The sequence below is a fragment of the Hyperoodon ampullatus genome (genome assembly GCF_949752795.1).
Source record: "Hyperoodon ampullatus genome assembly, chromosome: 18".
Classification (NCBI taxonomy): Eukaryota; Metazoa; Chordata; class Mammalia; order Artiodactyla; family Ziphiidae; genus Hyperoodon; species Hyperoodon ampullatus.
In genome coordinates, this window is record NC_136931.1 from 59,563,341 (window position 1) to 59,590,475 (window position 27,135).

The following is a 27,135-nucleotide window of genomic DNA, read 5'->3' on the forward strand; positions in this document are numbered from 1 at the left end:
TACCCCCAGGAGCCTCAGTTTCCCTGTATCTAACTTGTTTGTGTCTGTGGCAACGGTTGCTGTACATTGGTTATAAAGAAAGGGACATGAGGTTTGGAATAAGCCAGACCTTTGGCAAACTCATATTCTGCCTCTCCCTAGCTGTGTGGCCTTAAACGACAGGCATCCCCGAGGAGCCTCAGCTTCCCTCATCTGTAAAATTGGGGGGTATTGGAGGATGCACGGGATCCTGTAAGTAAAACCCCAGACTTAAGGCATGGCACAGAGCAGGCGCACGGTGAATGGTCATTCCTGTCCCCTTCTGAGGGCTTTTGGGGCGGGGGGTGCTGATATTCTGTCATTCTAAATATAGTGGTTATTATTTTTTATGTGTCATGCAAAATACATGGTCATTGTAAAAATTATGGAAAATACAGAGAAGCACAAATAACGAAAGTCACCCACAATCCCACCCCCACCTTCTACCCTGAGGTGGCCATAGTCGACACTTTGGTGTATTTCCTTCTAGGATTTTAAAATAATCCATGGATTATACGTATCTATACAAAATGGGGATCACACAGTGGTTTGTAGCCTTGTGGCCTGCTTCTTCTATGCCTAAAGCAGGCTCTGTAGCATCCCTCTTCATGGCTGGTGTATTCCATCACATGGATGCACTGGCATTTATATAACCATCCCCTACTGTTGGACATCTAGGTTGTCTCCAATTTGCTGTTGTAAACACTGCCATAATGAACAACCTTGAGCCTGTAGCCTTGTCCTGTACTAGTACTGTTGGTCACAGGGTAACCTTCTGTAACTATCCATTAAATATTTATTTACTGACTGTGAGACTAAGAACTCACAGTCTCTGGGGGACTGATGGTTCCCCCTCTACTTCCCCGTCCACGGAGGGCCCCCCAGGGACCCCAGCATCCAGCCCCTGGCCCCCAGAGAAATCACCTCTAAGTGGATGTGTATGACAAATTTAATTCCTTCTTCTCTATCTCACAAAGGTTCTCACATTTTTGTACAAAAATGCAGGCCTCCTTTTCCCCTCCCTTCCCACCCCAACACAGAAAGTAATTGTTTAATAAATAATATATGCTCCTGCCCAAGCCGAGAGGGGTGGGGGTCAGGGAGACACTGTGGCCAGACTTCTTAGAGATCCAAGAATCCGGGACCCCAGTTCCCTCCTCCTCAGGGACCCCCCGAGTCCACCTGCCTCCCACCCACCCCCTTAAATAAATAAGTATAAATAAGGCACAGATGCCCCCCTGCCCAGGTCTCCTGGAGGGATCATCTCTAACTAGAGGGAGACAATGGTGAGGGCGGAGTCCTCTGGATGCCACGCCCCCAGTCCCAAAATAAATAAATAAATAAGGTCTGGCTTTGAAGGGCGCTGGTGGCTCTAGGTGGAGGGTCACAGCCGAGTCTTCAGCAGCAGCAAGCCCCGCACAGCCCAGTCGAGCGTCAGGTGCAGCCCCCCAAGGATGGCATGGGCCGCCCGGACGCCTCCCCAGGGTGAGGCTGGGGGAGCCAGGGGGGGTGCCGGTGGGTCTGGGGGCGCCTGGGGCAGGGCCAGGCGGGACATCTGTCAGGAGAGGACAGAGGGTTAGCATCAGGCCAGGGGTGCAGTTAGGGTCCGGGGAAGCGGGTATTTGGAGCCTGTACTGAATCAGGGTTGGGGAGGTCCAGCTTGCATATTCCACTGTGTCTCTGGCCTGGGAGGTGGGGTGTCTGGGCTGGGAGTTCTTCAGGATGTTGGGTTCAGAAAATTGAGGCTGGGGCCAAAAGGTGGGGGTCTTAAGGCTGGGATTCTAGGGCCAAGTTCAGAGGGCTGGAGGTGAGGTCTGTAGCATCAGGGCCAGGATCCTGGAGCCAAGGTCTTAGATGTGGGGTCTCATTGTAGGATCAAGCTCAGAGACTCATGTGTGAGAGGTGGGGTCTCAAGTTTGGGGTCTCAGAGCTGAGAGTTGGAATTTGAGTTCCAGGGTCTTTGGGGTCATCAGGTCCAGGAACTGGGGTCTGAAGTCTTACAATCTCAGGGTCTTGAGTCTGGGGTTTTGAAAGTCAGGGTCTTGGGGTCTTAAGGGCTCACAACCTAGATCTGAGCTCTTGGGGACCCAGGGCTCAGGGTCTGGGGTCTTCTAGTTTGAGATCTCAGGGTCCAAGTCCTTGAGATCTGAGGTTTGCAGAGCCAGGGTCTGCAGGCTGGCTGTAAGTCACGGTGCATCATCTGAGGGTCTGGGGTCTTGATGTGTCAGGATCTCAGGGCCAGGATATGGGTGGGTCTCAGGGTCTGGAGGTTCAGAATTTCCTGGGCTTGGGGTCTGGATTCCTCCTGTTTTGGGGCCGGGGTCTCCAGGTCTTGGGGTGAGGGTTTGGATTCTCAAATCTTAGGGCTTCAAGATGGGAGTCTTGGAGTCACAAGACCATGGGGTTTCCGAGTCTCAGGGTGAGAGTTTAGAGTTTGCAGGCAGGATTTTGGAGTCTGGGGCCTCAGGGACACAGGGTGAGGGTCTCGGAGTAGGCCTGGGATCTGGGGTCCTGGGGTCTCAGAGCCAGGTGATCGTACCAGGAGCTGCAGCCGGCGCAGCAGCCGGTCCAACCGGGCCTGCAGGGTGCCTAGATCGGGCTCCAGGATCCGCAGGGAAGGGCCTCCTGCCCGGCGCAGCCACTGCACATGCCTCAGGTAGGAGAACAGGTCTGCCCGCAGCCGTGTCAGCACTCCGGGGAGCTGGGGGACGGGCGGGGTGTGGTGTGGCGTCAAGGAGCACCTGGCACCTGCCCACTCCAGCCCCTAACCCCCTGCACCCCCTTCACCGCCCAGCTCCCACCTTTGACCCATCCCCTGCCCTTACCTGCAGGGCTCCCAGCGCCCCCGCACTCATGGCCAAGGTGGGGAGGGAATCCAGGTTGTGGTCTCCGTCAGCTGGGAATTTGTCTCTCTTGGGGGGAAAGAAGCCGTGAGAGGGACCCTGCCTAGCTCCGGGGGTCGCTTTATCCCCCACCACGAGCCCCTGACCCCTTTCTCCCCCGTCTCTGCCACTGTGGTAGCCCAGACGCCCTCCCCGTTCTCAGTCTTGGCCCCAGGCCATCCCCTCCAGGCTCTCCTACCAGCTGTGCGGCCAGCTGCCGAGTGTCCGCCAGGAGAGAGCGGGTCAGGAGGACGGCGCTGTCCAGCTCAGCCCGAGGGTCTGGGGAGGCCCGTGGGGGGCCAGGAGGTGGCCCCGGGGCAGCAGCTCTACCTGGCCACAGGCTCAACGCGACCAGGACCAGGCAGCAAACACCTGAGGGAGGGAGAGGACAGAAAGGAGGCTCAGGCCCGACCGGGGGGTCTGAGGGAGGGGGGGCTGGGGTGGGGGTCCTGAGTCCCAGGGCGGAGAGCCCAGGGCACGTCGCAGGGCCTGGGCGGGTTTCCCTCTCCCTCTCTGGCTCTGGTCGCCCCGCCCGTCGGAGCAGACGCGCCCCGGGGCGGGTAGACGGGCCGGGCGTCTCCCGTCCGCCCCCGGACGCCGGAATCTGGGCCCCGGGGCGGGGCAGGAGGGGGGAGACACAGGCCAGAACCTGCCCCCTCCCGGGGCTCAGGAGCCCGAACCGGACTGAGAGCAGGGGAAGGAGACCTGGACAGAGGTCCGAGGGCCTTGACCCCTCCCCGGGAGACTCCCGCGTAGGCCCCACCAGGGTGGACCGCGGAAGGCCGGGCCGCAGCGCGGGGGATACCCCACAGCACACCTGGGCGGAGAGAGGCAGAGGCGCGGGCGCGCCGGGCTCGCGGCGGGGAGAGAGGGAGCCGGCGGTGCTCAGAGCAGGGGCTCCGGCCCGCTCCCTCCGCGGCCGCCCATCCCCCAGCGGCCCCGCCCACCCCGCCCGCCAGCCAATCAGCGACCCCCGGGCCGCCCCGCTCCCGCAGCACACCCCCAGCCCGCCCCCTGGGCCCTCCCAGGCCGCGGTCTGTCCGCCCGTCCGTCCGCATCCGTCTGGCTCTCCTGTTTCTGTCTGCACCCCTGTGTCTCCCTCTGTCTTTCCTCCCCGTAGCTGGGGTCGGTGTTCTGGGCTTGCTCTCACTTCCTTGGCCTCTCTGCCTCAGTTTCCCTCCCGGAGCCTCGCTGCTGAGGTCCCTGGGGGTCTGCGTCTCTCGGTCCCCGCTGACTCCCTGGGGGTCCTGGGCCCTTTGGGATCACCCCCTGGCATTCGTCTGTCTCTGTCTGTGAGTCTCCATTTCTCTCTGCCTCGCGCTGTCCTGTCAGTGTCTCCGCGTCTCTGATCCGTCCTTTCATCTCTCGCTCTGCCCGTCCCTTCTCTAGGCCTCCTGCTTTCTCTGAATCTCCTTCCCGCTCGCTCCGTCTCCGCCTCCCCATCGCTCCCTCGCTCTGCTCCGTCTCTCGGTCCGATTCCGCTGTGTCTGTCTGCTCCCCACCCTTCCCGCCGACGGTCCCTCCCTCCTTCCTCCCTGTCCCCCCTCCAGGAGCTTGAACCAACTTACTGTTCATGTCCCCACAGGGCAGGGGTTCCCCAGGGCAGGGGGCAGGGGGCTGGGGGCCTTTAACCCTTCCCTGTCCGCTGCCGTGGGAGCCCTGGGGGTCAGCTGGGCCTCGGCCTGGGGAGGGGAGGCATGTGCGTGTGAGCAGAGAGGGCCGCGGCAGTGAGGGAGTGTGTGCGCCTGGGGGGTTATATAGGGGGCCGGGGCGGGCGGGCGGGGGGCAGGCGGCAGGGGAGGGCGGCCTGACACATCCTGACTCACCCTCCCTGCCTGCCTTTTCCATTCCGACGGAGCCGGCTGCCTCGCAGGGCTCACGCCGCCGCGCTCGGAGGAGGGCACGGAAGGAAAAGTTGGAAAAGTTGAAAAGGGAAAGGGGGGGGGTGGTCGGAGAGGGGCTGGTGAGGTCATTGGCGTCCCCTCCCTCCACCTCCTCGGCCGGCCGCCGCCGCCGGGGCAGACACGCGCAACTCAAGAGCTGGGGCCTGGCTGCGGGGCGGGGGTCCGGCTGTACCAGGACAGGCAGAGAGATGGGGAGGCAGGGGGTGATGGGGACGGCGTAGAGGTGGCAACGGGGCCACAAGACGCAGGCCTGGGGGGTTGGAGGTGAGACGGAGAGAGACTCCCAGGGACAGAGAGAGATGGAGAGGCCGAGACCCAGGCAAGGAGGTAGAGACACACAGAGATATGGGGACACGGGACAGAGGTGGAGAGTCTGAGGTGCAGAGATAGAGACATAGAGATACCCGCAGAGATGGAGACAGCCAAGGAGACACGCTGCAGAGGCAGAGAAACAGGAGAGCAAAGTGAGGTTTGAGGGGCAAGATGAAGACAGCAGGAGACGTCTGGAGAGACCCCCAAAAGGAAAAGGGACAGAAACAGGCACGCCAGAAGGAGGGGAGGCAGGCGGCAGAAAAGGGAGACACAAGGCAGGGTGACAGAGATGGAGAAGTCCCAAGGGGCAGAGATCGTCCAAGAGATGCAGATGCTGAGATGACAAGGACTCAGCAGTGGGGACTGAGCGGGGGGAGCCTTTCTCCAAGAGACAGGTTGGAACATGGTGAGAGAGAACCAGAGGCAGAGAGACAGGGACCAAGAGAAAGAGGCATCGAGACACCCAGTAGGGGTGAGACCTCGGGCACATGGCTTCACCTCTCTGGTTTCTCCATCTGTGAAATAGGGATACCCCGGGCACGACCCCCTCCCAGAAGCCTGTGTGAGGATACAGTGAGCTCACTCCTGTAAAGCACACAAATGCAAACCATTGCTATTCTCACCGTTGATTTTTATTAACATATCCAGGGAGACAGAGAAAAAGAGCGAGCCCCTGGGAGAGATGGAGATGGTGAGACACGGAGAGAGCAGCTGGGGGGGTGGTGGAGCTGGAGGCCACGACAGGGCAGGGAGGACACCACGCGGAGAGGCGGAGATGCGGAGAGGGGTGGGAACAGGGGTCTCAGGGGGACAGCGGTGCCAACACACACACACACAGGGAGTACCAGGTACATGGAGCAGAGGTGGCCCCGGAGATTCACGGCAGAACGAGTGAGGGACCATGACAGGAACGCAAGTCCCCAGGAGCACCCCGACCCCCAGGATAAGGGTGGCAGAGAAGGGTGGAGGGTGGTGAGAAGACGGAAGGTGACAAGGACTTCCAAAGGTCTCCCCGCAGACCACTGCCCCCCACCCAGGCCCCTGAGACTGCTGAGCTGGCAGGGGGGCTCTGAGGATGAATGGCGGCTGAAGTCCTCCCCCTCCCATCCCCCACCACTTGGGGGGGCAACTGCTCAGGTCCCCAGGGAGGTGAGGTCACAGCCCCCCCATGGTGGGACATGACCTCATCGCCTCAGGTAAGAGCTCCCTTTGCCTCTCTCAGTCTGTCATGGCCACCCCTGCCAGGGCCCCCCAGGGGCCCTCCCCAGCCCCTGCTCATGCTGGGACCCAGGCCTCTGACCACTGGGTCTCCGCCCCTCAGGGGGCCTGTTTCCGGCTGAGTCAGCGTGGGGGGGCCCAAGGCTGCGTCAGTGAGGGGAGAACTGACGTAGCCCCCCCCAAGACCGGTGGGGCCAGCCAAGGTGACTCAGGCCACCAGCCTGGGGGATGGACTGGCCTGAGGGGATGGGGGACTGAGCCTGGAGCCAGCCTGAGAGCCACAGTAGGGATCTGATGATGGCAGCCCCTTCCACCTCCAGGGAACCGGGAACCGGGGCTGCCGGCCCCAACCCCATTGCTTTAACCTAGGAGTCCAAGAGCCCAGATCCTCCTCCCTCAGACTCAGGAGTCCAGAGCCCCAGCCACCTACTCCCTCGGATCCAGGAGCCCAGCTCTCAGCCCCCTCCTCCCTCAGACCCAAGTGGCAGGTGTCCAGGTCCGAAACCCTTGTTTCTAGAAAGGTAGAGAAAACTTGTGGCCATTCTGCCATTTGGGGAGTGCTCTGTTGGGGAAGGTCAGGAGTCTAGGCATGGGTCATCAGTCCCCGACTAGTGACAGTCCCCTCGGCCTGCTTCGGCCCTCTCACCCCGGGGATGCGGGGTCATCTTTCCTCACTGTGGCAGCAGGAGGCCGGTGGGTGCAGGACAGGAGGGCAGGGGTTACTCAGGACTCCTGGGTCTTCCCCAGGGTTGGGGACACTCAGGCTACTTCTGTGGAAAGGAGGGCAAGAAGGAGAGACAAAGACAGAGACACAAGTAAAGAGATGGAGAGGCAGGGTAGGAGACTCACAAACAATGACAGGAGATGACTGTGACAAACAGAAAGAGACAGGAGCACAGAGGCCAGAGTGAGAAAGAGACAGAGATGCAAAAAAAAAAAAAAAAAAAAATTGGGACCCATACAGATGCAGAGGCAAGCTCAGGGGCTCGGAGACAAAGACTGGGGGTGACACGGAGCTGAGACTCTGAGGGGTGATGACAGCCGTTGGGGGAGATGCCACTAGGATATGACGGGGGACCCCAGGGGGTCCTTGCTCATGTGCTGGCCCCTGGGTGAGGTGGAGCTGGCTGGTGTGAGGTCAGCAGGTCCGAGTCTGTGTGTGTCCGTCTGTCTGTCCCTGGGGGGTCCTGTCTGGCCCCTGGGGGGTGACGGGGCAGGCGGGCCGCAGAGGCAGCCCAAGCCTGTCATTAGTGGTGAGGGCCGTGACGGCGGCCCCCCCAGCCCCAAGCCGCGGTCCAGGGCCCGGCGGCCCCGCCCCCCACCCCCTCCTTGATCCCTGAGGAATCCCGGGAATTGGGAAGTGGGTCCAGATGATGTTGACACAGGAAACGGTCAGCAGCTGCCCGGCCTCAGCCCCACAACCCCTCTGACCCCCACCCCCGGCCTCCTGCCGAGCCCCTCGGACTTGTGTCATCTCTGACGAAGGCAACCCTGGGCCCACTCAGCACCCACCAGGATGTTTACGGGAGATGGGTAGGACGGGAGGCAGCCTCAAAGGGCTTCTTGAGAAATGGGGTCTGGACTCCTGGACAGCTGCCCTCAGACCTAGTCCCCTGCCCCCTCCTCCCTCAGACCCCAGGGTCCAGACCCCGAACCCCTCTTCCCTCAGACCTGGGAGTTCTGACCCCCAAATGCTCCCTTCCCTCTGATCCAAGTGTCCAGACCCCCCAGATCCCTTCTCCCTCAGACTCAGGATCTGGACACAAAGACACACCGCCCCAGGAGAGCTGAGCCCCCTCCTCACGGGCTGGAAAGCTGAGTGGAGGTTCAGGGGAGAGTGAGGGATCATGTTCCCACCGCAGCCCCCAAGTTGGCCTCCTCCCCCCCACCTGGGGTGGACCAAACCAGGAGCTTGGGGACCCCAGTCGGATCCATTTCCCTGTTTGCAGAGGGGGAAACAGACTGAGCTAGAAGGGGCTCCCTTCCCATGAGTCCCCTCCCCACCACCTGGGGCCTCAGATCTCTCCGATCCTGGCCCTCCCTTTACACACTCCCCATCAGGAGGCCTGGATGCCTTTGGGACCAGGGGACTCCTGAGCAAGAGCTCTGGCCTATGGCCTGACCCCCATTTTCTCATCGCCCTCTTAGGTCTCCTGGTTGCTAGGGGGCCTCCCTAACAATGGGGCTCAGGGAGGTCTTCTGGGCCTCAGGCCCCCTGCCCCTGGTTGCTAGGAGGAAGACTCCCTGGCAACCAGGTCTCAGGAGCCTTTGGGTCACCTGGAGCTGCCTTTCAGGAATGTTTACTAAGCAGAGGGATTCCCTGGCAAGAAGGTCTCGGTGCCCACTCCTTGGGTCCCCTGGTTGGCAAGGAGGAGATGTCTTAGACTCCCACCTGCTTTCTACCCAGGTTGCTAAGGAGGCTCTTCTAATGCCAGGGCCCCATCCCACCCACAAGGCCCCTTCCACCTGGTTGCTAAGGAAGCAACTCCCTAGCAACCAGGTGTGACCAGGCCAGTGTGACGCCCCCTTCTTTCTTCCCAATTGCTAAGTGGGCTCCCTAGAAATAGAACTTAGAATTTTGGGGGCCAGCTGGGCAGGCGGGCGGGCCGAGCTGGTTGCTGGGGTGATGGCCTTCAAGGTCTCTCCCCACAGAGGCTCCAGGAGTCTGGGGAGGCGACATGGTGGGGCCTGGGATCACAGCTTTGGGCCTCTTCCTGCTAATGCAGGGCTCAGTAGGTGAGGGGGCTGATGAGAGGGTCAGAGAGCTGAGCAGAGGCCCTCCTCACCCTCCATACAGCCTCCCAACACCGCTCGTTTCTTTCACAGATGGGAATGGAATCCAGGGATTCTTCTATCCATGGAGTGAGCAGTGGAGGAAACCCTGGGTCCCCTGGGGACAAGGAGCCCAGACTAGACTCTTGGGTCTAAAGGGAGGAGGGGCTGGGGACCCGGACCCCTGGGTCTGAGGGGGGAGGGGCTGGGGGCCGGGACCCCTGGGTCTGAGGGGGGAGGGGCTGGGGGCCGGGACCCCTGGGTCTGAGGAAGGAGGGCTTGGGGACCCGGACCCCTGGGTCTGAGGAAGGAGGGGCTGGGGGCCGGGACCCCTGGGTCTGAGGGGGGAGGGGCTGGGGGCCGGGACCCCTGGGTCTGAGGGGGGAGGGGCTGGGGGCCGGGACCCCTGGGTCTGAGGGGGGAGGGGCTGGGGGTCTGGACCCCTGGGTCTGAGGGGGGAGGGGCTGGGGGCCCGGACCCCTGGGTCTGAGGGGGGAGGGGCTGGGGACCCGGACCCCTGGGTCTGAGGGGGGAGGGGCTGGGGACCTGGACCCCTGGGTCTGAGGGAGGAGGGGCTGGGGACCTGGACCCCTGGGTCTGAGGGGGGAGGGGCTGGGGACCTGGACCCCTGGGTCTGAGGGGGGAGGGGCTGGGGACCTGGACCCCTGGGTCTGAGGGAGGAGGGGCTGGGGACCTGGACCCCTGGGTCTGAGGGGGGAGGGGCTGGGGACCCGGACCCCTGGGTCTGAGGGAGGAGGGGCTGGGGACCTGGACCCCTGGGTCTGAGGGGGGAGGGGCTGGGGGCCTGGACCCCTGGGTCTGAGGGGGGAGGGGCTGGGGACCTGGACCCCTGGGTCTGAGGGAGGAGGGGCTGGGGACCTGGACCCCTGGGTCTGAGGGGGGAGGGGCTGGGGGCCTGAAGTCCAGGGTCCAGCACGAAGTAAGCACTAGGCCGGCAGCCCCAGAGCCTGGTATGGGGTCAGGCTCTGTGAGGAAGCTGCCCCTTGCGTTGGTCCCCAGGCTGTGAGGGAGATGTGTGGGACCGGGAGAGCTGTGGGGGCCAGGCGGCAATTGAGAACCCAAATCTCTGTCTGTGTCTACGATGCTGCTACCGCGACGGGGTCTGCTACCACCAGCGGCTGGATGGTGTGTGCGGGGAGCCAGGGCCCCTGGGGTGGGGGCTGGTGGCAGGGACCCCTTGGTCTCACGGCTCCCTGCTTTGTGCAGAAAACATGCAGAGGAAGCACATGTGGGCACTTGGCTGGACGTGCGGAGGCCTCCTCTTCCTGATCTCCAGCATCTGCCTGTTCTGGTGAGTGGGGTCTGGGCTCGGGGGGGCTCCCCTGCCCTGGTGGGCGGGGGCAGGTGGACGGCACAGCTGAGGGTGTCCCCTCCCTGCCAGATGGGCCAAGCGACGGGATATGCTGCGGCTGCCGTGGTTCCTGAAGGGCAAGTGCAACCCGTCCAGGACCGTCTCTCTGTTATCCAAGGACCGGACACCGAGCGAAAAGAAGACGGCGTCCATTGGCAGCATGCTCAAGGAGGGGGCCCTGGACGTCTCGGGGGGCACTGATGGGGAGGGCACGGAAGGGGGCGAAGACGGAATCAGGGGAGGAGGAAGATTCGGGGCACCCCTGGAGGGACCCCTCAATACAGATGTAGCACAGAGATGCACGGTCTCTTTTCTGAGAAGCATGAAGCAGGGGGCGGATAAGACCCGGAGGCCGAGAGAGAGAGAGAGAGAGAGAGAGAGAGAGAGAGAGAGAGAGAGAGTGTGTGTGTGTGTTTTGGGGGGTGCCTGGGCTGTGAACATGGGGGGTGTGAGCTGATGGGCGTCTGGGGTCCAGGGGTAGGTGGGGAGGATCCGAGCTGAGGGGGACTTGGGCTGATGGGGGGTGCTGAGTTGATGGGGGTCCTAAGTTGAGTGTAGGTCCTGGGCTGTGATTATGGGGGGTCTGGACTGAGGGGCTTGGGGTGAGTTGGGGGTCGCCTGGGCTGGGACTGCAGCTGGGCTGGGGGGACATGGACCACCGTGCCCCTCAGCTGTCGTCCTGCCGCTGCCTGACAGCCTCTGCTGCCTGCCCTTGGGATCCTGCCGCCCTTGGGCCAGCAGGTATTTGCCTTGCTTCCCACGAATGCCCGGACAACGATAGCTCTCAGACTCCCCAGTGGTGGGACGGGAATTTCCCTGGACATTCATTCCGGTTGAAGACTCATCCTGCTGAGTCCTCTTTCCTCCATCCCTCCTTTCTCAGATAACAGCTACTCCAACCTACCCTCCGTAAGTGTGTCCCCCAACAAATATCTTGCAAGTCTTTGTCCCTCTGTCTGCATCTCTGGGGACCTCAAACTAACAGAGGAACCTGGGCTGAGGGAGGTCTGGACTCGGGGTGGGTCTGGGCTTGAGATCCTTGCCCCCCACTCCTGTCCCCCTCCATGAGGGGACAGCGCAAAGCTAGGCTCCTAGGTCCCCAAGGGCTTGGGCAGCCCCTCCCTCCCCCTGGCCCCAGTGCCGCCCCTCCCCAGACAGATGTGAAGCACAGTGCAGCGGAGCCCTTTATGCAGGGGAGGACAGACGGAGGGCAGGTAGGTGTCCCGGCAGCCAGATGATGACGGGGCAGCTGCACAGCTCCATCGCGTCCTGACAGGTGTGGCCATGCGTTCGTCTGTAGGAGGGAGGGTGGGGTTAGTGGCTGCTCAGGACCCCTGCGTGTATCCCTGCATCCCAGGGCCACCACCCAGGAGAAGGAGCCCCTTCCTCCCAATTCAGTCCCTCACAATTGACTGACGCACTTGCTCAGTGGCTCCTTCATTACTCCGTGCCCTGACGTGCGGCAGCTACTGTGCCTTTCACTCACTGGAACTCAGTGGTACAAGGTGGGGAATGAGAGGCAAGGAAAGGCAGAGACGGAGAGACTTACACACAAAAAAGAGAGAGGGAGAGACAAATATGTCGAGGGAAGGACAGAGGCACAAAGATAAAAAAAGACACGGGAGATAGACTGAGACAGACACAGGGACAAAGAGAAAGGCAGGCAGAGACAGAGAAGATGAAATGGGGGGAGAAATGACATAGGATGGGTATGGCTCTGCACATCTTCTCAACTAATTTTGGTCCCAGAGGGAGAGAGATGTGACCAGGACCTACAGGACCCTCTGTTAAAATTCCAGTTCTCTGTCCCTCATGTGCTGGAATCACCTCACCCTGCCATTATGGAGTCCTGTGTTTAGACAGGCCCGTTTTCCTTCTAAGAGGGGCCTACAGGCTGGTCAGCTTGGCCAGTTTCTGGCAAGTGGTTCTAGCAGCAGAGGTCTACCCAGCTGTGTTAGACTTCTGGGCAAGGTAAAGTGTTTCCAGGGGTAATTTTAACCAGAGGTGGTTATTTCTGCATTGTATGCCAAATTTTGTGTTAGCTCATGCTTCATCTATGCATAAACTGTTTCCTCATCTGAACCACAGAACATAGCATATGATTGGACTATTTTCAAAATTCTCACAAAAAAAGGGTATATAACTATCCTTCTGGATGCATAGAAGGAAAGTTAATTCATCACCTATAAAGAATGTCTTAGGACATTAGAATTTAATTCTTTTATGTAACCCCCATTTGAGAAACTGATTCAGTCACTCATCCATCCATTGTTTCACTTATCCATCCACCCACCCACCAAGCCATCTATCCTCTCATCTATCTACTTACCCATCTGCCCAAACTTCCATACAACCCCGCATTCACCCATCTGCCAGCATCAATCCCACCATATCCATTCATCCACCCACCCATCCATCAACCAATTCATCCATCCATCTATCCCTCATCTATCCATCCATCAATCCAACCACATCCACCCATCCACCACCTATTTATCCATCAAGCAATTCATCCATTTATCCCTCTATCCACCCACCCATCCACCTGTCCACCCACAACTCCATCTACCCATCCATCCATCAATCAATCTATCCATCCACTCATTCATCAACCCAGTCCATCCATCCATCCACCCACCCACCCACTGGATCATCAACCTCTGACTTCCTGAGTTCACTCTTTGCTGGGGAATGCTAAGAACAAAGACACCAGAGACCCAGGCCTTACCCTCCAGGGGCTCCCTGTTGGGTGGGAGAGACAGTATCAGCACACACACATACAACACACAGTGATACAAGCAATAACAAGGGTAACTCAGACAATGTGAAGACCCAGAGAAAGGCACTGAAGTTGAGTTGTATCTGAAAAGACACCTGGTAAGTTTTCTGAGTGGAGTGCAGACAACAAGGGCACCCCCAGTGTAGGTGAAGGCATGGACAGAGGTCAGTTGGTGTGAGACAGCCTGGCCATCGTGGACTGAGGAAGCTCATTCTAACTGCAGAGAAGGCAGGAGATGTGGAGCTGAGATGTGGCAAACACACACATAGTGAGTGGCTTGGATTTAACCAGAGGGCAACAGGGAGCCACAGCAGGTCTCTGGCAGAGGAGTACACTCCGGAGAGTGCAACAGGTACCTCCCCTTTGGCAAGAGGTGGCACCTTTTGGGGCCTCAGTGTCCTCCCTGGGATGGGGATAGTAATAGCAGTGACCTCAGAGACTCTGTTACACTTGGAGGATTAAATGGGAAATAGGACTCGGTGCACCTGGGGACTGGAGCACAGGGACGAATAATCTCCAAGTGTTGGTGGAGCTAAAGGTGACTCTCCAGCCCTCACGCACGTCTGGGGGCAGGGTCTCATTTGTCTCTCCCCGGTCTGCACCCATGCCTACTGTCTCTAGGTCTTCATCCTCTGGGTCTCCGCTAGTCTTTGCTTCTCTGCCATCCAATCTTGACCTCTACCTGTCTCTCTCTCCCCATTGTCTCTGTCTCTCCACCTTTCCCTCTCCATTTCCATCTCTCCTGGATGTCTCTCCATCTCCCCCCTCTGTCCTTCCCTCCCTCCCTCCCTCGCACTACCTCTCCAGCTCTCCGTCTGTCTCTTCATCTCTCCCACTGTCCTTCAATCTCTCCCGCAGTCCCTCCATCTCCCCTCTGTCCCTCGGTGCCTCCATCTCTCCCCTCTGCCCCGCCCCGCTCCCCGCTTCCCCGCCCCTCACCTCGGGCTCACTCTTTGCCCGCACCCGCCGCCCCAGACCCGGCCTCGAGCGTGGCGAGCTGCAGGCGCACGCGGCGGGAGCCGGCGGCGGGCGGCGGGGCCGTGCGGGCGGCGGGGCGCGCTCCCCAGGAGCCGGGCGCGGCGCGCCGGCCGGCGGAGGAGGAAGCCGGCGCCGACCAGCGGCGGGAGAGCTTTCGCGCGAGGCGGGCGAGCGCCGAGGGCCGCAGGCCGTAGTCGCGCTCTAGCTCCTGGCGCGAGATCTCGATGTTGCCGGTGTACCAGAGGATCCAGCCGAGCAGGCTCAGGAAGACGAGCAGCGCGCCCGAGTAGATGAGCAGGTCGCCGAAGTCGCGGCCGCGCACCTGCAACTGCGCGAACACGCCGGTCAGCAGCGCCGCCATGCCCGCCACGTCCAGCGCCACGGCCAGCAGCAGCGCCAACCGGCAGCGGCCCAGGCCGGACGCGGGCACAGGCGCGCCTGCCGGCGGGGACGGTGTGCCCGGCGGGGTCCCCTGTGAGGCGCACACTGCCGGCACCGCCGCCATGGCCTTGCTCCACCGCAGCGGCTGGCTCCGACGGAGAGCGTTCCGCGTTCCGGGTGCGGCCCGGTCCGGGGCGGGGTCAGGGGACTGCGCCAGGTGTGCCCGGCACCCGCCTGGTCACCTGAGCTGGGCTGGGTGCGGACGGGCCCGGCCCGGGGGCGCCCTGGCCCTCAGAAGCTGATGCTGGGGGCAGCTGGGAGCACAGATTAGTGCGGCCCAGGGCCCCTGCATCCTAAGGAGCCTGAAGCAGCGCACGGTGAAAATCCGGGGTGCTCTAATAGAGGCAGCAGGGCAAACCCCAACATTCCTGTTTGCTCAGATTTCTCCTGGGGCCTCTGGACTGTCAGGACTCATTACAGCGAAGTCCAAGGGCACAGAGATGGGCCAGACAAGGCCCGTGCCCTCAAGGAGTTTCTGGACATAATCACAACTCAAGGTACCCTAATGGAGGTGACATAAAGCACCATCATTCCTTCTGTTCACTTGGAGTCTCTCCAGGCCCTGTGCTGGTGAGGCTGAGGACTCAGAGGTATATCAGGCGAGGCTCCTGCCCCTTAAAGAGGACCCTGACAACAGAAAATAAACTTCCCTAAAGTGTAACGGGTGTGACATAGGGCGGAATGGAGGGGGAGAATAGGGCCGGAGTCCGCGAGGCAGAGGAAATAAGCTGGGCGAATAGGTATGCTAAAGGAACCAAGACCTTTCCCAGGCAAATCTCTTTTCCTCCAAACACACCTCGCCCTTAGAGGAAATGGGTGGCAGTCTGCGAGAAGGGTCCGTCCGGCTTCTCTCTAGACTCGAAATGGTGCAGGAGCTTAAGAGGACACTGGGGAGGGCGAATTGAGAGGGAGCTCCCGGGGTTAGCCGAAGGTTTCCGAACGTGGACGAATGGAGACCGAGTGTTTCCGAAGAGATTCGAAGCGGGCATGGGCCAATAAGAGGGAAGCCGGCCGCCCTTCGGAAGAGTGTTTCCGGAGAGTTCCGAAAATGTCCGACCGAGCCTGCTGCCTTCGTCGGGAATAGCCGAGGGCCTACGAAGAACCTGGAAGCACCCGAAGTCCCTGTGTGGTTTAAATAGTTCACGCACTAACAAGTTCATTCATAAAACAAATGTCTATTGAGCACCCACCCTGTGCCAAGTTCTGAGTGGCAATATTGGAGAGAAGCCGTTGGGGAAGGGTTGGGACTTCTGGAAAGGGACACACTCGGAAATCCAGCCGTGGAGTTCCGAAAACACACGAAGGGCCCTCGGAACTGTACCACTCCCCGTCGAGAACACGCCCTCGGGTCCCTAGCCGAAGAGTTCCGAAAGTCCCCGAACGGTTTGAGACTGACTGGAGGAAATAGCCGAACGTGGCCGAGCTGCCTCGGAGGCGGGCGGAAGGAGGCGGGGACAGGCGACGGCGCGCGCGTACCCTGAGAGGAAGCGGAAATGCGTATTGGTATTAAAGGCGTCGCCCCGCCCCCCGCCTGCCTCTTTCCGTATCCGGCCGCCGCCACGGGAGGTGGTGAGTTGCGTCCGCGTGACCGCCTCTCGCGCCTTCCACCGGGTGTCTGTGCCCCTTCCTGCCTCTCTCACTGCGCCCCTCGCGCTCTTGGCTTCACCCCGGCCCCGTCGCCTTAGGTCGCTGTGGATTCTCACCTCTCGTTCCCCGCAGTTAGTCTCGGCCGCCCAGGTTCAGCGCCGCCACCTTAGGCCACCCAGCCCCGCCTGGCAAATTTCTAGGCGCCCTCGGCCCACGCGGTGCTCCCATTCGCCAGGTCCCCAAACGCACCCTTCCTCTGTTCGGCGTCGGCCTGCTGCTCCCCTGACGTTTTCCCGCGCCCCTTTCTCCTCAGCTGCCGCCATGTCCGCGCATCTGCAATGGATGGTCGTGCGGAACTGCTCCAGCTTCTTGATCAAGAGGAATAAACAGACGTACAGCACCGTAAGTGGGGCCCCGACGCCTGGGTCGGAGGGAGGGACCTTTACGATTGCTTTGCCCCCTTCCTCTTCACGACCGCGATGCGTCCTCCTTCCCAGGAACCCAATAACCTGAAGGCCCGTAACTCTTTTCGCTACAACGGGCTCATTCACCGCAAGACTGTGGGCGTGGAGCCGGCGGCGGACGGCAAAGGGGTCGTGGTGGTCATGAAGCGGAGATCCGGTGAGCATTTTCCCTGGCTGGGCCCAGGCAACAGACCCCCATCCGGGGCAGGGGGCTGTGGTTTTTCACTGTCGGGCCGCGGGAGTGATTCTGCTATTGAATGGAGGATTTTTGGGGTCAGGACGTTTACCTGGGGGGCTGGTTCCTCTCCAAGCTAGCCCACCAGCTATGTGAGGTTATCATCTAAAAAGTGGAGAAATTAAAAGCACCTGAACTCCGCTGGTGCTTGTCAGGGTTAAATTACACGGTTGCACGGTTTGATGATGTTTTCAGAATAAATTCTTGAAGCAGGTGGAAGTCTGTCTCCACCGGTGGGAAAATTCAGGTAAACTGATGGGGAGCCGCCTTCTAGCTCCCGCATAGGAAGTGACAGCTTGGGTCTGAAGCAGTGGTTTGGCTCCCATTCTGGCTTCGAGGATTCAGAATGGGGCGCTCAGCATCCCACCTCCCTGTGTCTCAGGCACAGACAGGCTCTTTTAGACTCTTAGAGGAGGTCAAGGGGAGGCAGGGGTGTCTCTTGGTAACAGCTGAGTCATGGTATCACACCCGCAACACTTGTGGTTGCAGATGGGCAGTGGGTTTTAAGAAACAGGAATGAGCTTTTTCTCGGATTCCTGATTAGGACTGATTTCTCTTTGGGTTCTGAGCCCTGTGTCCTGTTCAGTGACAGCAGCAGCCACATCTGCTGCCTTCTGTTCTCAGAGGGAAGGGGGTTAACCTCCCTTCCCAGAAGCACAGACCCGGGAGCAACCAGTTGTTTATGCTTTTGGGCTTCTCAGGTTCCCACACTCCTGAGAACCCTGTTCTGGTGCGCTGGGTCCCAAAAACTTTGCTTTTCTTTCTTGGATTGTTGGGTGGCTTTTCCTGGGCTGTCAGGAATCGGGTTGACCTGAGGAGGTAACATGGGCTCTCCTCTGGGGTCAGAAGGCTAACATCAAATCCCCAGTATGGTACAGGGACCTTGGCATTTGGGGGGAAACCCAGGAGCACAGGATCCTAGCCGGGACCCCATCAGCTCTTTGGCACAATAAAGGGGGTGTTTTCCTTTTTATCCTGGGCAGGGGAGTCCAACTCCACCTGTGCACAGGTGAGGGGCAGGCGTTTTCCCCAGAATTCTTACCCCTGGTCCTCCTGTGGCTCCACATCACCCCAGCCTCACAGCTTGGCGTTTAGACACTTGTTGCTGAGCGGGTAGCTAGGGCCCAGGAGGGTGCGGAAGGGAGAGGAGCCAGAGCTGCTTTCTGGGAGCGCTCGCCACCTGGTCAGCATGGTGCCAAGTGCCCACCTCGCCCAGGCTCTCCTTGGAGTCACACAACTGTGCATGGGACCTTGGGCAAGGGAGTCCTGGTCCTTTTGCCTCTGCTTCCACTTCTGTCCAGTGAGATGAGCAGTGTTGTGTCTCTGGGACAGGCTGGGGAGGAGACGCCTATACAGGTGCAGGGCCTGGCCTGTGGTGGTCCTCGCCATTGTCCTGTAAGTTGATGCTTGGAGATGGGGCTGCCTCCCAGGCTCACACAGTCCGGGCACTCAGGTTCTCTGGGTGGGATTGTGCCCTCACCCCGGGGGTGGGCACCAAAGGTCCAGACCGTCTGACCCCTGGTGCCCCTCTTCTCCCCACCCCACCAGGCCAGCGAAAGCCGGCCACTTCTTACGTGCGGACCACCATCAACAAGAACGCCCGGGCCACCCTCAGCAGCATCCGGCACATGATCCGAAAGAACAAGTACCGCCCGGATTTGCGTATGGTGAGTGGGGGCTGGAGAGCTGATGCCAGGTGGTGGAGGCGACTACACAGTGGGGCCCCAGGGAGCCTGGCCAGTGCTGTGAAGGACGGCCCTCTGGTGACTGGAGCTGGACCTGTGCTTTGGGGAAGAGGGAATGTCGCCCATCTGGGAGGCATGTGGGGGTGGGGGGCACAGCTGGTGGGGTGGGTGACCTGAGCCCGCCTCGCCTCCCAGGCTGCCATCCGCAGAGCCAGCGCCATCCTGCGCAGCCAGAAGCCTGTGATGGTGAAGAGGAAGCGGACCCGCCCCACCAAGAGCTCCTGAGCAATCTGTCCCCTTCCCCAATGCAATAAAGCTGTCAGCTGACTTGCCGCAACCTCCTTGCCTTCCAGGCCATGTCCCCAGGGGCTCCCCTGCCAGCCGGCAGCACACAGTTGTCCCAGTGTCTTGAGTCTGGAGGGACCAGGTCCAGGTGGGGAAGCTGAGCCCCAGCTTTTGTGTGTGTCCTTGGCCCATCGTTTCTGCCCATCACGGAGGGCTGGCGTTGGTGTGAATTTTTACATTCGATGCTCAGAGGTGATTGTTCAGTACCGCAAAAAAAGGAACTGCAGATTAAGTAAAATCTAGAATCAGCATGATTCCATACTCTGCTAATGCATGACAAAGCTTCAGGAGAGACATTAAGGGCTTCCCTGGTGGCGCAGTGGTTGAGAGTCCGCCTGCCGATGCAGGGGACACAGGTTCGTGCCCCGGTCCGGGAGGATCCCACGTGCCGCGGAGCGGCTGGGCCCGTGAGCCATGGCTGCTGGGCCTGCGCGTCCGGAGCCTGTGCTTCGCAACGGGAGAGGCCACAGCAGTGAGAGGCCTGCGTACCGCAAAAAAAAGACATTAAGTGGAAATTTTTGATTTTTTAACATTTAGTCTAAGGTTCCTGAGGGGTGGGCATCTAGACCAAGGGTCAGCGCACCTTCTGTTTTGTATAGTTCTGTGGCCTGTGTCACAGCAGTGTTGGCAGTGTGGCCTTTGAAGGAGGAAGCATTTACAGTCTGGGTTTTCGCTGTCTGGGACCCCAGCTGTAGACCATTTCTTTCTCCTGGGGCGGCCTGGAAGCCCCAGTGGGAGCTGGGGTGGGGTGCAGGCCTTTTCCAGCCCGAGGCAGGCTGGCCCTCGCCTCCCACTGTGGGTCCCGGGGCAGCTCAGCCTCTCCAGGGGGCTCTGCAGGTGTGAACTGAGCGTCCTAGGACTTGGGGGTGGACAGGGCCCTCAGTATGCCTTGGCCTTTGGTCTGGGCCCAGAACTGCACTCACGGGCACCAGTGCAGCTCCTGAGTCCAGAAGCCTGTGGGACTCCCCACACCTCGGAGACGGGGACAGAAGCTGCACCCGCCTCCCAGGAGGAAGTTGGCAGCCTCAGGCTTCCTGCCGGCAGGCATGTCCTTAAACTGCCTTTTCTTGGCGAGGAGCCCACCTGGCCAAGTGTTTCTGCCTCCTGCTGCACTGGGGGTGAGCCCAGCGTCCCTGCAGCACCGCCCCTCACCTGCCTCCTGCTCTGAGCAGGTGGCGGCCCTCCCCACCGCCTTCAGCTGCTCCTGACTGCCCTCCAGTCAGCCTTCTCTTCAGCCCTCCCCCAGGCTGCACAGCTCTGTCTCCTCAGAGGTCTTTGCTGACCCCTGGGTCTAACGTAGGTTCTCCTAGTTGCTTCCTTGTGTTTATTACAACCATGACGTGCTCGTAGGCACTGCCACTGGGCACCTGCCTGGGTCCTGCCAGCTCAGCTGCTAGCTGTGTGGCCTTGGGCAAGTAACTGGAACTCTGTCTCTAGTCAAAATTAAGTGGGCTAAAGCAGCGGTCCCAAACCTTTTTGGCACCAGGGACTGGTTTTGTGGAAGTCCATTTTTCCAGGGACTGGGGGAGGGGGCTATGGTTCAGGCAGCGATGCGAGCGATGGGGAGCCGCACATGAAGCTTTGCTTGCCTGCCGCTCATCTGTGCAGCCCAGTTCTAACAGGCTGGGGGTCAGTATTAGTCCACAGCCCGGGGTTTGAGGACCCCTGGGTTAAAGAATGCAGGTAAGTGTGGTAATTAGTTGTTGGTGTAGTGTTTCAAGCCTATGGCAAGCTGGATGGCGTCTCTATTCAGATGGGCCTGTGGCATGCGTGTGTACACATATATGTACATACACATACACTTGAGCAGTGGCTGTTTTCTCTACCCCAGATGTCTCATGAAGCAGGTGTCATCCCCGCCTTACAGATGTAGAAACCGAGGCTCAGATGGGTAAAGGTCACCCACATCATTGCTCCTGGTGTGTTTCCTGTGCACCTATTATGTGCCAGCCACTATGCCATGGGCCAAGGATTCAGGTCTCTGCCATCCTGAGGACCCTGTGCAGAGACAACCCTGCCCCCACTTCACAGCTCTGCTGGGGCCCGGGAGCTCCACACACCCAGACAGTTCCTGACCCCCCTCCCACCCTGCTGCCCCCTCCAGCCTTCCTCAGTGGGCGTGAACCTGATCCCTTCCTGCCAAGCCCTCTTCCTCCCCTGGACCATCCACCCTCAGCCCACTGCGCTCTGTTCTCAACCCAGGTGGAGTGGCATCCCTAGTTCCAGGTGGAACTTAGGCGACTTAACACATGCTCAAAACCCTCCCACGATTCCCATCCCACTTCGAGTGAAAGGCAGCCCCCTAGCCTTGGCTGGTCGGGCCCATCTCCACTCGGATGCCCAGCCCCTTGCTGTCCACCCACAGCACGCGGTTCTGCCTGGGAGCATCTGCACTAGCTGTTCCTCTGTCTGGAAGGTGCTTCCCCACAGGGAGCCAGGGCCTCTTACTCTTACAAGTTGCCGAGTAGTGAGGTCTCTCTTGACCACTTTTCTTCCTCTTTGGCCAGCATCAGGGTTCTTAGTTCCCTGACCAGGGAGCGACGCCGCGCCCCCTGCAGTGGAAGCGCCAAGTCTTAAACTTTGGATTGCCAGGGAACCCTCTTCTGGCCACTCTTAAACATCAAAACCCACCCCCACCCCGGCTTCCTTTTTCTCCACTGCCCTGAAGTCCACCTAGCGTGTGTGTCCTGTGAGCCAGTATGTAGCCCGGCACCCCAGCATGCCGGATGCACGCAGCACTGAGCGTCTGCTCGCCCACGTGGTGGCCGGCCGTCAGGTGGGGTCCGTCTCCTTGTCTGCCCCAGAGACCTGCTCCTCTAGGCCCTTAGCCCACGTGGAGTCCGGCTGGTCACCTGACCCCCCAAGATACCTCCCTCCCTCTGTGGCCTCAGTTTCCTCCTCATAACACAGCCTCCCTCAGTGTGGACTTCTAGCCCTGCGGGTGGCCAGGCCATCAGGGGTGGCTGGGCTGGGGATGCCACGCCAGGTGTCTGGATGGCACTTCGGTGAGGGGGAACCAGGAGACGGCTGGTGGGAGGGAACAGGTCTCAGTCTCGAGGCTCTGCTGCTGGATCCCCAGTGGTGCAGGCACTCCAGGCCTCAGCTTCCCATCTCCCTCCTGGGGAAGGAGAGAGTTTGGCGGCAGGTGTGGTTTGTATGGGGGGCCATCTATGCAAACTTTGTTTTCTCACAAGTGATGTATGTTGGCATGGAAATTGGAAAAGCAAATAAAGAATACAAGATTTAAAAAATCATAAATACCCAGACACATCATAGTAGAAACGCTGAATGCCAAAGACAGGGAAAATCTGGAAAGCATCATGAGAAGAGCAACTCACATGCAAGAAAACTGCAGTAAGACTAACTGCTGGCTTCTCAGCAGGAACAGTGGGGCCAGGAGGCAGTGAGATTACAGGCAAGTGCCCAGAGAGATGCCCGCACCCTTCCCGTCCCCCACCACCCACAGCATCCCCCTCCAGTTCCACATTTGCCAGTTGCTACGCTTGGGTGAGTCACTAGTCTTTCTGCGCCTCAGTTTCCCTACAGATGAAACAATAAGGTTGTTTCAAGCGTCTGATTCCTCAGGGCTCCGCAATGCAGAGATCTTGGTTTTGTTTGCTGCTGCTGTCTCCAGTGCTAATCCGGGGAATGTGTGCAGAGTGAGTGTAGGGCGCATCTTTGGCAGCTGCCCCGCACAAGGTCACTCAGAGCAGTGGAAACTCAGGGCTGAGACACGCTCTGTTCATGGGAGGGACTGGCCTTGATTATAGTTCCATCTTCACGGATACCTCAGATACATCAGGGCTCCATCACTCCTCAACCTCTGTGCCTGTGACACGTGCATATGAATGGACCTTACTTCCTAAGGCTCTTGAAGTTAAATGTGCAGAAAGCTTGTAACATGGCCGGCTAGGACAAGCCCACAAATCTTCTTTGCATGAATGAACAATTATCTTGAGCAGATGGACTCAAAACAATCACAAATGTCTTCCCATGTCTGTAACTATTTGCACACAAAACGATGCTCGTGTTTTTCCGAGCACTTTGAGGACAAATCCACACGCGCTAGTGCCTGTGGCTCCCAGTCTGCATGAGTTCTGTGAATACACCGCTGTGTCCTCTGCTGCATTCCCTCCAGGCTGTTTCTTCCCAGTCCAGGAATTTAAAAAATCTCTTTGTTTCTCTTGTAGTCATTTGCTGTAATAAAATCTATTCTTTAAAGTCTCTCATTATGAAAATGACATGAGCACGTGGTTTGGAGACATGCAAGGAGCCCAGGATCCCAGCCCCGGCTCCGACCATGCCGCCTGGCATGTGGGATCTTAGTTCCCTGCCCAGATATTGAACCCGTGCCCCCTGCAGTGGAAGTGCAGAGTCCTCACCACTGGACCGCCAGGGAAGTCCCTTGTGTTTCATCTTGAAAACTGTTCACAATCATCCACCTGTGGGCCTTGAGCACCCCAGGCCTGCTGGGTTCGCCCTGACTGTGTGTTACCCCCATGGCCCTTGGCCAGGTTCTCACAGCAAAACCAGCACATTTGTTTCAGTACCTTCGCTTAGCATATTATTTATGGAGGAGATGCACCCAAGGGCGGGGACACTATTGTCTTCACGATTTCTGTGTAACTCCAAAACTGTTGTAAAAAAAAGTCTTTTAAAGATAGACTAAGATAGTGTTCACCTCTCAGGTTGAGAAACACCCAAAAGTTGGGTAAAAATCGAAGTGCACTTAGGCCATTGTGGGGGGGATGCGCACACTTAGGTCACTGACAGCATCAATTGGTACAAACCCACGGGGAACAGTTTGGCCATGTCTGTACAGAATTATAAATGAATGTGCCCTCTGACACAGGGATGTCACTTGAAAAGGTTGACTCTGTTCCTTTTGTGCCACGGGATCCATGCACAAAGGTCATTCCTTCCAGCTCAGTGTGACATACATTAGGGCACAGCTGAGGGCAGGGAAGGGCTGTGAGTGCTGCAGGACAGATGGCCAAGATGTGCTAAGTCAAAAAGCCCAGGTGCGACGTGCTGTGTTATACACAGATGAAACGCTGGATGTAAAAGAATATATGTTTATGGTTTATGGGAATTCCCTGCCGGTCCAGCAGTTAGGACTCCACGCTTTCACTGCCGAGGGAGCGGGTTCTATCCCTGGTCGTGGAACTAAGATCCCACAAGCAGCATGGTGTGGCCAAAAAATTAAAATAAAAAGAACATATGTTTAAATTTGCTTACGTTTGCATAGCATTTCCCCAGAAAAATACACAAGAACCTGCTGACACTGGTTGTCCCTGATTAAGGGAATTGGGTGTGGGGAGATGGGAATGAGAGAGAGCCGTTTCATTGAAGAAGCTCTTGCTATCTTTAAAAAGAAGTCAAGTCTTTGCTTGCTTTTTTTTTTCCTTAAGTCTTTTTGAATGGGTAACATGCACATGGTATTCCAAGCTCTCCTTTCTTGGGACAGTATTTGCAGGTGCTAATGTAACCTTCTGGAGGCATTCGATGAATATGCAAGCAAATACACATCCTATTTATTTATTTATTTTTGGCTGCGTTGGGGCTTCGTTGTGGTGCACAGGCTTCTCATTGTGGTGGCTTCTCTTGTGGAGCACAGGCTCTAGGCGGGAGGGCTTCAGTAGTTGTGGCATGTGGGCTCAGTAGTGTAGTTGTGGCTTGCGGGCTCTAGAGCACAGGCTCAGTAGTTGTGGCACACGGGCTTAGTTGCTCCGCGGCATGTGGGATCTTCCCGGACCAGGGCTCGAACACATGTCCCCTGCATTGGCAGGCAGATTCTTAACCACTGCGCCACCAGGGAAGTCCCACATCCTATTTAAAACAAAATTAAAACAAACAAAAAAGAACAGAAATGGTAGCATATCTTGTACAGCATTTGCATGTTGCTCTTTCTCACATATTTTGGAGACTGGTCCATATCTCAATGAGCTTCTTCATGTTGTTAAAATTCTGAACTATAGCAGACACAGAGAAAAGCACACAAAACATATTTATACACTTCCCTCCTGGGCTCCCTACTGGCTAGAGGTAACCAGTATCCTGAGCTTTAGGGAAACAATCTTCTTGCTTTTACAGCTTTACCACCAAGGTATGTGTGTTTAGCAGCACAGCTTGGTTTTGACGGTTTTGGAATTGTGTGCGAAGGCATTCAGACTGTGGGTCTCCTGTGACTTGCTTGTTTGGCTGATGTTGAGTTTTCCATGCTGCTGGAAGTAGTGATGGTCCACTACTTCTGTGTTGTATAGTATTGCTCCTTGAATATACAAGCATGTTTATACTGCTTGCAATTAGGACAAATGTGGTTTTGCAGCCCATGGTACATGTGCAAGAAGGCTGAGTAATGATACTACTGCGTCCCCACGTGACTTTTACCATTTCACGCTCCTGCCAGGGTCGCCCTGTAGACCAGGAGAGTATCCGTGGCTCTGCACGTGGCGTTGTCAGATCTTATCACTGTGGCAAGTTCCACGGGAGCATAGTGGTCGCAACTTGGGTTTACACTGCACTTTCCCCATCACTAGTGATGACAGGAATCTTTGCATGTGCTTGGTAGTCGTTGGGATTTCCCCTTCTGTGAAGCATTTGTGCAAATGCTTTTGCCAACTTTTGTGTTGTTTCTTACTGATTTGTAGGAGCTCTTTATACATTTGTTTGGATTTGTCCTTTTCGATTGTATGTCTTGCATACAACCCCACTGACTTGTCCCATTGACTTGTCTTTCATTCTACTTTAGGTAAACAGAAGTCCTTGATTTAAAAAGTTAAATCAACTTCTCTTAGATGTACTTTACACAAAGTAAAATACACCTATTTTAAGTATATACTTTATATAAGTTTTGACATAATTATGCACCCATGTGACCCCCACCATAATGGGGACCTGGAATGTGCTCATCACACCCAAGGCCTTCCCAACCCCTGTACACTTTATCCTCCCTGATCTCAGCCAGCCAGTGATCTGCTTTTGGCCATTAGTGACTAACTTTGCCTGTTCTAGAATTTTATATAAATGGAATCAAGCTATTTTGTACTCTTCCATATACGGCTTCACTCAGCGTGGTATTTTGTGTATCAGTGTTTAGCTAAGTAGTATTCCACTGTGTGAATTCACAATTCCTTTACTCATTCATCCACTGGTGAACACGTGGGTTATATTTCCAGGCTTTGCTGATTACAAAGGAAGCAACTGTGAAAGCTAGCGTACCAGGCTTTCCTTTCTCTTTGTATTTTATGATCATTTTTGACACTGTGTCCTAAGGCCCGGCGCAGAGCCTGACAGAGGGCAACAAAATCTTTGGCCTCCCCATCTGTGCCTTCGTTGGTTTCTGCCAAGACCGACCACTCCCTACTCTCCCACCAGCCGAGAACCCCGACACTTGTCCGGGTCTGCGGCCCTTACCTGACCCTCCGTAACAGTCCAAGAGGTACAGTGACCAGCAGTCTGCCGCCCTGCAGATGAAGGGACAGGGCAGGCGGAAGGGCCGCGCCGCGGGGCCCCCGCTGCGTGCAGGAAGCCGACGTGCGCCGGAGCGAGGGCAGAACCTGTGACCACGCGGGGACGTGCTCCCGCAGTCAGGTTACCAGCTGGGGCGCATCAGCTTCATCTCATCAACTGGGTCCCACAAAAGGGGGCTGTGGGGTGAGAACCCTGGCAGCTTCTAGGAGCTGGGGAGCCCCCGGCCCTACAACCCCGAGAAACGAACGTGCCCAGTGGATCCTCAACTTCACTTCTGAAACCCGAGCAGTGACCAGCCCATCACACCAACTTCCGACCAACACAAATCGTAAGACAGGTGTCTCCTTAGGCCTGGGATTTGTGACATGTGATACAGAAATCCACAGGAACATGTTCTGTTGGCTAGAGCGGGATCAAGTGCCCCAGCGCACGGCAGACAGACGGGACTCCCACACCCACTGCCCGGCCACTATGCCCATTTCAGGAGAACAAGGGCAGGAGAGCTCGGCAGCAGGCCCGTGCCTGGCACTGCACCCCTCAGACAGAGGGCGCCTCTGACCCCAACAGGAGGCCCGCTGAGCTGAGAGACCTGTGCTCAGGCCGCGTGAAGACTCGGGCTGGGGCGCCCACTGCTCAAAGCCAGGGTGGTGGAGGCAACAGCAGCTGCTTT

General features: G+C 58.2%; 4 protein-coding genes across 4 annotated transcripts; 2 read left to right on the forward strand and 2 right to left on the reverse strand.

Moving 5' to 3' along the window:
• Positions 1-1,402: 1,402 nt before the first annotated feature.
• On the reverse strand, positions 1,403-4,748 carry IL11 (interleukin 11; the record flags this gene model as incomplete). The annotated part of the gene is made up of 5 exons (XM_079723702.1): positions 1,403-1,573; positions 2,558-2,719; positions 2,844-2,930; positions 3,100-3,272; positions 4,727-4,748. 5 exons carry the CDS (start codon positions 4,746-4,748, stop codon positions 1,403-1,405), a joined length of 615 nt encoding a protein of 204 aa, XP_079579828.1.
• Positions 4,749-8,997: 4,249 nt separating this feature from the next.
• TMEM190 (transmembrane protein 190) lies at positions 8,998-10,768 on the forward strand (the record flags this gene model as incomplete). The annotated part of the gene is given in 6 exon segments (XM_079724151.1): positions 8,998-9,070; positions 9,161-9,196; positions 10,127-10,252; positions 10,334-10,416; positions 10,510-10,703; positions 10,705-10,768. Coding segments are annotated over 6 exon segments (561 nt in total). The 5' UTR covers positions 8,998-9,012.
• Positions 10,769-11,649: 881 nt separating this feature from the next.
• TMEM238 (transmembrane protein 238) lies at positions 11,650-14,787 on the reverse strand. Its single transcript, XM_079724013.1, has 2 exons — positions 14,197-14,787; positions 11,650-11,772 (listed from the first exon to the last, which is right to left on the reverse strand). Exon 1 carries the CDS (start codon positions 14,738-14,740, stop codon positions 14,204-14,206), a length of 537 nt encoding a protein of 178 aa, XP_079580139.1. The 5' UTR covers positions 14,741-14,787; the 3' UTR covers positions 11,650-11,772; positions 14,197-14,203.
• A 1,411-nt stretch (positions 14,788-16,198) lies between these two features.
• RPL28 (ribosomal protein L28) lies at positions 16,199-18,974 on the forward strand. Its single transcript, XM_079724251.1, has 5 exons — positions 16,199-16,245; positions 16,577-16,665; positions 16,761-16,884; positions 18,511-18,629; positions 18,843-18,974. The coding sequence occupies exons 2-5, from the start codon at positions 16,585-16,587 to the stop codon at positions 18,930-18,932; spliced, it is 414 nt and encodes a 137-aa protein (XP_079580377.1). The 5' UTR covers positions 16,199-16,245; positions 16,577-16,584; the 3' UTR covers positions 18,933-18,974.
• Positions 18,975-27,135: the final 8,161 nt, after the last annotated feature.

Bases quoted from the DNA above. Each gene is read 5' to 3' on its own strand.
- RPL28 (XM_079724251.1), top strand. From the start codon at position 16,585: ATGTCCGCGCATCTGCAATGGATGGTCGTGCGGAACTGCTCCAGCTTC. The intron at 16,885-18,510 runs GTGAGCATTTTC...CCACCCCACCAG, and splicing joins GGTCATGAAGCGGAGATCCG to GCCAGCGAAAGCCGGCCACT. The intron at 18,630-18,842 runs GTGAGTGGGGGC...CTCGCCTCCCAG, and splicing joins ACCGCCCGGATTTGCGTATG to GCTGCCATCCGCAGAGCCAG.
- TMEM238 (XM_079724013.1), bottom strand. From the start codon at position 14,740: ATGGCGGCGGTGCCGGCAGTGTGCGCCTCACAGGGGACCCCGCCGGGC.